This window comes from Hyalella azteca, unplaced genomic scaffold, assembly GCF_000764305.2.
Source record: "Hyalella azteca isolate HAZT.00-mixed unplaced genomic scaffold, Hazt_2.0.2 contig3263, whole genome shotgun sequence".
Classification (NCBI taxonomy): Eukaryota; Metazoa; Arthropoda; class Malacostraca; order Amphipoda; family Hyalellidae; genus Hyalella; species Hyalella azteca.
This window is the reverse complement of record NW_025933515.1, coordinates 68513-77993: the sequence shown is the minus strand read 5'-3', so window position 1 is coordinate 77993 and position 9481 is coordinate 68513. Positions and strand designations below refer to the sequence as shown.

At 34.3% G+C, this 9481-nt stretch overlaps 1 protein-coding gene across 1 annotated transcript; it reads left to right on the top strand.

The window, feature by feature from the left end:
• Positions 1–575: 575 nt before the first annotated feature.
• LOC108667668 (coatomer subunit epsilon) lies at positions 576–5260 on the top strand (the record flags this gene model as incomplete). The annotated part of the gene is given in 2 exon segments (XM_018154712.2): positions 576–692; positions 4157–5260. Coding segments are annotated over 2 exon segments (243 nt in total), but the record flags the coding sequence as incomplete, so codon positions are not given.
• Between the last annotated feature and the right edge of the window lie 4221 nt (positions 5261–9481).

Sequence of the window (9481 nt, the reverse complement as noted above, 5' to 3'; positions counted from 1 at the left end):
GGTGGGTCATTGGCCAGGTGGGACATGGGCCTGGTGGGTCATGGGCCTGGTTGGCTCTAGGTCAGGTGTGGTGCCCATACTCCTCCTTCCCTCTCTGCCTCACATGCGTACAATACTTACCTCTATTCATAATTATTCATTTCAATTCAATGTTATATCTACCTATTATTTGTGAATGGTTATAGTGGGCCAGGTAACACCTACTGCTACTCGTCTCTGCAGTCAGTTGCCAGTCACTGTCTGTGCAGTTCACTAAGTTGTGAAGTAATTATTGTTTTTCCTCATGGCATGGCATGACCGAGAAGGTGCAGTGTGTGGCTATACTAAACTACTAATATAAAGTTGTATATTAGTAATGAGTACAATTACAATGATTCTTTGAATAGAAATATTTTGTAAATTAAGAATTGTTATTGGCTTGGTCACAATGAAGGAGGCCTTGAGTTAAGCTATTGCGCTATATTGAACTAATAAAGTTGTGTATGAATATTGGTTTACTAATCTAATATACCGTAGTACGTGAATAAAAATGATGGTTGTTGTTGTTGTTAATTAATAAGATTATTTTTGCGCAGGGCAAGACGGAGGAGGCTGAGGCCGCCCTGCAGGAGGCCCTGGACAAGGACCCGAACTGTGCCGACGCGCTGGTCAACCTCATGGTGCTGGCCCAGCACACCGCCAAGCCTGCTGATGTAATAGATTATGTTGCTGGTGTTGTAGATTATTATAAATAACAAATAGATTATATTTATTTTATAGATAGGTAGATTATATTTATAATAGATTACGGTATATTGCTAGTGCCATAGATTATATTGCTGGTGTTGTAGTTTATTATAAATAATAAATAGATTATATTTATTTTATGGATAGATAGATTATATTTATAATAGATTATATTGCTGATGTTGTTTATATTGCTGGTGTTGTAGTTTATGTTGCTGGTCTAATAGATTGCTGGTGTTATTAATAGATTGCTGGTGTTATTGTTTATTATAAATAATAAATAGATTATATTTATTTTATAGATAGCTAGATTCTATTTATAATAGATTATATTGCTAGTGCCATAGATTATATTGCTGGTGTTGTTTATGTTGCTGGTGTTGTAGATTATGTTGCTAGTGCCATAGATGAAGTTGCTGATGCAATAGATTATATTGCTGGTGTTGTAGTTTATAATAAATAAATAGATTATATTTTGAATAAATAATATAATNCTCATGTAATAGATTATATAGCTAGTGTAATAGATTATATTGCTGGTTTTGTTGTTTATTATAAATAATAAATAGATTATATTTACTTTATAGATAGATAGATTATATTTATAATAGATTATATTGCTAGTGCCATAGATTATATTGCTGGTGTTGTTGTTTATTATAAATAATAAATAGATTACCTATATTTATTTTGTAGATAGATAGATTATACCTATTTTTAATAAATTATATTGCTGGTGTTGTAGATAATATTGCTAGTGTAATAGATAACATTGCTAGTGTAATAGATTATATTGCTAGTGTATTAGATAATATTGCTGGTGTAATAGATTATATTGCTGGTGTTGTAGATTGTTGCTAGTGTAATAGATTATATTGATAGGGCAATAGATTATATTGCTAGTGCCATAGAATATATTGCTAGGGCAATGGATTAAATTGCTAGGGCAATAGATTATATTACTAGGGGCAATAGATTATATTGCTAATACCATTGATTAAATTGCTATGGCAGTAGATTATTTTGCTAGTGTAATGGATTATATTGCTAGTGCAATAGATTATATTGCTAGGGCAACTGGCAATAGATTAGATTGCTTGTGCCATAGATTACCTATATTGCTAGGGCAACATATTATATTGCTAGTACAGTAGATTATATTGCTAGTGTAAAAGATTATATTGCAAGTATTATAAATTATACTACTAGTGCAACAGAATGAGTTGTTAATACATGATGATGGCCATTATTATGATACTTGAATTGATATTTCAATTACGTATATGTATTGTGAATTGCCCATCATTACCATTATGATAATGAAATTCTTTGTTTGCGTGGTGTTAGTAGGACGATCAATACGATTTTTATGAACGATTGCAAGATCAGTGTTATAATATTTGAGATTATCGCTTGCACAAATATTTCTGATTAACTAATGTATGCATGATTTGTCCGCCATTTTTCCGGTTATGTTAATCTGTAAGATAAGAAAGATGAGGTCAATGTTAACCATTAATGTTTCTATGTTAATCACTAAGATAATGAAGATACCGTAAAATGAGGTAACTTAGACCACTTTTTTTTAAATGATGCCATTTTTTTACTAGCTAAATTAAACTTGAATTGAAACATGCAAAATACAGGTCTATACCTGTCTCTTATACACATCTAGATGTGTATAAGAGACAGACATAGTCTTTATGTAATTTCAAAAAAAGTGATGGTCTTTGTTACCCCAGCTCTTGGGGTAACTTAGACCGGGTGGTAAAATCAATTATATTTTTTGGTAAAATAACTCCAAATAACTCCAGGTTTTGGTGCATTGTAGTAGAACTCTTCTAGTTACATATGCAAATGACAAACTTGAGGAAAGTGTCATAGTTTGCAAATGGGGGGCGCCGCCCCATAATGAGGGAAATGTGACTACCTAATGGCAGCCCTGATGGGGTAATATTGACTGGCTTGGAAATTAAGTTAAAATTACCATATATAAGACTCTGTAGAGTCTGAAACATAAAGAAAAAACATAAATAGGCTGTCAAACATAAAATATGTTATATATGGTAATTTTATATTAACTTCCAAGCCGGTCTATGTTACCCCGTCAGGGCTGACATTAGGTGGTCTAAGTTACCCCATTTGGGGGCGGCGCCCCCCATTTGCAAACTATGACACTTTCCTAAAATTTGTCATTTGCATATGTAACTAGAAGAGTTCTACTACAATGCATCAAAACCTGGAGTTATTTAACCAAAAAATAAAAAAATTGGAGGGGGTACTCTGACAGGCTTTAAATAATAGCTTTTTTTCGCGGGTCACATTTTTAATTTTTTGACCTATTAGATATGCAAAATTTTTAAATTTTTCTATTGTGTTATGTAGCCTCAGTATTAGGCCTTTAATGCCCATTGACAAAATTTTTCTATGTCAAATAATTTTTAAGTTTTGGGGGTTTTTGTTAAAAAAACGAAAAGTGGTCTAAGTTACCCTATTTTAAGGTACTGTCTATGTTAACCATCAATGTGTCGATTGTTAACCATTAAGATAATGAAGATAACGTCTCTGTTAATCATTTAGATAATGAAGATAATGTTCATGCTAACCATTAAGATAACGAAGATAACGTCCATGTTAATCACTAAGATAATGAAGATAACGTCCATGTTAACCATTAAGATAATGAAGATAACATCCATGTTAATCACTAAAATAATGAAGATAACGCCCGTGTTAATCACTAAGATAATGAAGATAACATCCATGTTAATCACTAAAATAATGAAGATAACGTCCATGTTAACCATTAGTATGTCTATGTTAATCATGAAGATAATGAAGAATGTCTATGTTTACCATTAATATGCCCATCTTAATCACTAAGATAACGAAGATAACGTCCATGTTAATCATTAAGATGTTGATAACGTCCATGTTAATCATTAAGATAACGAAGATAACGCCCACGCTAATCATTAAGATAACGAAGATAACATCCATGTTAACCATTAAGATAACGAAGATAACGCCCACGCTAATCATTAAGATAACGAAGATAACGCCCACGCTAATCATTAAGATAACGAAGATAACGCCCACGCTAATCATTAAGATAACGAAGATAACGCCCACGCTAATCATTAAGATAACGAAGATAACGCCCACGCTAATCATTAAGATAACGAAGATAACGCCCACGCTAATCATTAAGATAACGAAGATAACGCCCATGCTAATCATTAAGATAACGAAGATGACGCCCATGTTAACCAATAAGATAATGAAGATAACGTCCATGTTAACCATTAAGATAGTGAAGATAACGCCCATGTTAACCATTAAGATAACGTCCAAGTTAACCATTAAGATAACGAAGGTAACGTCCAAGTTAATCATCAAGATACTGAAGATAACGCCCCTGTTACCGCAGGTGTCGTCGCGCTACCTGGCGCAGCTGCGCGACTCGCACGCTGCGCACGAGATCCTGCGCGACCTGCGCGCCCGGGAGGACGACTTCGACAGGCTGGTTAAGGCCTACACTTTTGTGCAGGCCTAGGGGCTGGTTAAGGCCTACACTTTTGTGCAGGCCTAGGGGCTGGTTAAGGCCTACACTTTTGTGCAGGCCTAGGGGCTTGTCAAGGCCTACACTTTTGTGCAGGCCTAGGGGCTTGTGCAGGCCTACACTTTTGTGCAGGCCTAGGGGTTTTGTGCAGGCCTAATTGTTTTGTGATGGCCTAAGGGTTTTGTGCAGGACTAAGGGTTTTGTGCAGGCCTAATTGTTTTGTGATGGCCTAAGGGTTTTGTGCAGGCCTAAGGGTTTTGTGCAGGACTAAGGTTTTCTCAAATATTACCATATTTGAAAAAGTTGAATATTTTTTTTTAAAGTGATGATGAAGTTAGACTCGTCAGGATTCAAGAAAGAAAAAACGTATGAATATTTCTATTCATATTTATATGAAAGTAAAACGTTTTTCACAATGCTATTCCAACAAACACACATGGTAAAAAGTAAGTCTCCATCTTTAAAAATTTTGTTATCTTCAGGTGCATGGTCTCTTGCACACACTCAGAAACATGAGTGTAACGATGTCCAAATAATGATGCACTTTTTTGTGTGTGTGGATCATCCTGCGACTCAGTTTGGTCCGGCAATAGGGAGTATCAGTGCTAAGTCCGCTCTCTCCTCGTGCCGTGGGAAATAAAATGTCAGGATGTGGAGAAAATGATCCGGTAATTTGTCTGAGAGCACTACAGTTAGCATAATTTTTACATTTTATGTATTTTGATTCAAGAAGGCACACGATTCTTTCTTCCAATAATCGTTAAGCTCGAACACCCGTTATTTATGCTAAAAAATTGCGATTTTTCCTCTAGTTTTAGAATCATTATCCAGCTAGAAATACTGAGCAATGATTTTGATATCAATGGTTGCATTAGACGATCATTAATGTTGATATTTCGGATCAATGGCTTGTAAATGAAATGATGATTTATTTCTCTAGTTGAAATTTTTGAATTTGGGGTTCACCGCATTTGTGACATTCATTTTAAATGTTTATAATCAGTAAAAAAAAAGTCGACTTGCTAATTGAAAATTTAGATTTTGTTCCGTATAGTTTTTTTCTTTATTTTAGTTTTAATAGAGATTAGGAGACAATGAATGATATCTTGTAGTTTTAGATATATTATTTCACTTTCAATATTGTGCATTTCAGAATATTAATGGATATGCGGAACATATTATGAACTTTGTTAGGTGAAGTTCGGTTTTCGCTTACGACCAATTCTCTTGAAATCGGGCTAACTTGATTAATTTTTGAAGTTATTAGATTTTGAAAATAATATAACGATAATAATGACTAAAAAGATTATTTATTATTACATTTTTTAATAATCGTTCACTGCAACTATCATTGGATTTTCTCGTTTACACGTTAAAATTGAGAAATTTAACGTCTCATCGTTCTTGTGTGTTAAAAAAACTTGAGCATTCATTCGATTTTTGATGGAAACGGCCATTTTCGAATCGTGCTTGTACACCCACGGTGGAATTTGATATCAGTTACCTACTGTTTACGATCATTCCTCCTCTTATGAAATTCTGTTTTGCAATAAAGTTGAAGAAATTTGTTCTCTACTTAATAACCTGATCTGATCGTGCTTCTTTAATTTTCATACAAGAAGGCTGAAGTAAGAAGTGCATCCAATTCTTGAAAGTTCCTCTTAAAAAATTTTGTATTCGTTGAATTTTTAGAGTTACTCTTCAGGGATGCCAGTCTATGTCGTCGATTCTTATGTTCATTCAGGCTTAAGGCCACGGATAACCGTTATTAATAGTTAATAATATAATAACTCATCAATTTTAAGTGTACTCTTAACATCTGGTAATCAGAGTTATCTTCTGTAGACAACTGCTAAAGCTTTTTATACGCATACATTTACCGTCTTCAATGCTATTTTTACTTAAGACTAAGGTGCTAAGTTGGTCTAAGAAGCTTAACCTAAAATGCCTGGTAATGTGAGTTACCTTTAGTTGACAAGGATAAAATGGTTGAAGGTAAAGGCCTTATTCACCTTCTATAATCTCTAGTATTTCTATCGTAGGCCTACTTATTGTTAGGTCCTGTACGTAATGATGTACTACGACACGGTGGCTTAGCTTCCGAATATTTTCGGCATATGTTTCTTACAAATTGATTGCAAAAATGCTGAAAAAATTGAAATTTATTCAGTCAATTGACAATTATAGCTTCTTTTCAGACTTGCTAAACAGTTTTAAAGTCGTTCTATCCATTTATTATTTGAACAAATACCTGAAGATTTTAATGGACCTTTCATCTCCATCTTAGTCGTAGAAACATTTGATACTACAACCTATCTTTACTTGTATAAATATATTCTGGGTGGTGAACAATGTAATCTTATACAATTTCATTATCAAAATAATTCTTCTTGAATATATAAAAAATATTTCATGTGCATCACGAGGTAGCGATCGAATAGCAATCTGGTTTATAGGATTGGCATCGTTGCTATCTTTTAGGAACCAACAACTCTTACCATAATACTATTTCACGCTTCGTATAATCATGAAATAGCTCCTATTTGGTATCCTATTGCAAGCCTTTATCATTGCCAATTAAAAAACCCTATTCACGTCCCATTCCATGTCATGGAATCCCATTTCACGTCCCATTCCATGTTATGAGCTTCCATACTTCCGACTATGCCGCCTAAATCATCAAGATCAAAGTAAGACTTGCGGGTTCAAGACCGCAACTGGCTGTGGAAATTCAGGTCGGAAACCTCATGTTGGGAGGGCGGTCAATAATCGTTGGCAGGTCAGCATGGCCTAGTCTAAGCTGACACTGAAACCTACAGGTTAACCTTTTTGGTTTACCTTCTTTACGTCGTAAACCTTCTTTAAGTCGCTTTATCGATTTCGATCACATCCACTGTGTGTAACGTTAACATTTTACAAGAGGAGGAGTCAGAAGTGGCATCAGTTTATTTAATATTTTATAATAACATTATACATAAAAAACTATCGCAAGCAGTAATTTTGCAGAATGTTTAGCAGACGATTAGAATACAAAAAGTACGAATAGTTGTGTTGAAAAATTATCAAAAACTATTTATACCTAGTATAGAATAAGATGACACAAGGTAGCACTATTAATAGCAATATGGACAACACAGACTAGATGGAAATACATAGAAAATATTGATGATAAGTAACAATAAATACTATATAGACCGTACGGAAAGATACTTGTATGAGAGTTTCAAGCAAACTATTCAAGTAATGAAATGAACTCGCATGTCAGGACTTACCTCCACGTTCTGTGATCACCTTCCCCTCAGCACCTTTCCCTCAGTACCATCCCCTCAGCACCCTTTCGATAAATTTTACTAACCTTAATCCCTTTAATTCATTGGAGCGCCAACAACCTTCGATAAATTTATATAATAATTTGAGTGTTCGTGAAGTGTTTTATTTAATTCTACTTAAATTAATGGAAAATATTATCAGCTTTAACTAAATTCGGGAAGTTTTCTAAAGATTAGCAATGAACTCTAGATATTCTTTTCGTAATAATGCCTTATTTTTAAATCTATTTTTAAATTTTTCGTTTTAGTTGATGATCTTATCACAGTTCTCTTCAGAAATGTAGAAAATTATTTGAAATGATATTCGTAAATAAAGTAAACAATTTTGATAGAGAAATAAAATTCCTTGGTAGTGAATAAATTTCAAGTGTTTCATTGGTGGCCACTGATTGGCTACCTATAAGACGTACGAAATATTACTGTGAAATTTTCTCGTCAGCGTTCCCATTATTTGCGCTCCACCGGAAATTGAGTTTCCGGAAATTGAAATTCACACGGAAAGATTATTAATTTTCAGCTTCGGCAATTCTGAAGTTGAGCTGATGTCATCAGGTTTTTGAGTTGCAATAATGACATTAAATTCACAGGTATGTGAGATTTTTAACACTTAAATTCGAATAGTGACTTTGCGGATATTGCCAACGGAATATTTAAAAACTTGCCGTTGAAATTTGAACTTTAACGTAAAGTATATGTTAACCTGATGGTATAAAATGGACAAAATAGATTTATTAAGCTCAGGAACCTCTTGTATTTTCGTGTATAATATTCATTCGTTGACGCAATTTTATTTAAAACAAAATTCGTTTTAATCGTTGATGATTGTAACACTGAAACGCTACCGTCAGTGTCGCCTTCTTGAAAAGAGGTACTGTAAATTGTGTTTAAACAAGCGAATTGAGGATAAATAAAGAGAATAAGTACTTTTATTATTAGTCGGCTCAAATTCACGAACAATTTAAAAGATTTAATTTAAAGCGCAAGGTAAAATAAAAATATACTCAATAAAAATACTATATATTAAATAAAAAATTTTCATGAGCAGGCAACAGGCCATGGGCCTATTTTTTCAGTGCCGACATTTCTATTCTTTCTATTCTATATGGTGAATTTGCTTGACGTTTTCTTTGCTTTTAAATTCATGATAAAAGTGAATGATGTGTGATATTCATTACGGTAGAATTTGCAGTAATGAATTAAACTAAACAGCTTAAACATTACAATGTATCTACGGTGTAGATACATTATAATGTAGATACAGTATAATGTTTAAGTTTAAATTATCATCTTCAGAGCCCCTGAACTATCTTTACGATAAACACAAATTTCAGTGAAAGCATTTACTCCTGATGACACTTGAAAACTTGTAGCGTCGCACTTGAAACACTCGAAGCTTTTATCTAAATACCATCTCGAGAGCCAGGAAATTCTACTTCGTGGATGAAAATTACAATCGTAATTCTATGAACAACAACCGAACTTCCACAAAAGCTTTCCAAACGAATGGCGAAAATCAGAAAGAAATTTTGGATACGATGCTTCAATATTAGTCGTTACGTTGTGATTAGTCGTAATGTGCCTTTAAATCATAAATTGTTTACAGGCGGCCAATAGACATTTAAAAGGTGGCCACTGTGGCCACTGCTCAGATTCTCAATTAGGTGCAGGCTGCCGCAGTTAGCCTCTCAATTAGGTGCAGGCTGCCGCAGCTAGCCTCTCAATTAGGTGCAGGCTGCCGCAGCTAGCCTTTCAATTAGGTGCAGGCTGCCGCCACTAGCCTCTCAATTAGGTGCAGGCTGCCGCAGCTAGCCTCTCAATTAGGTGCAGGCTGCCGCAGCTAGCCTCTCAATTAGGTGCAGGCTGC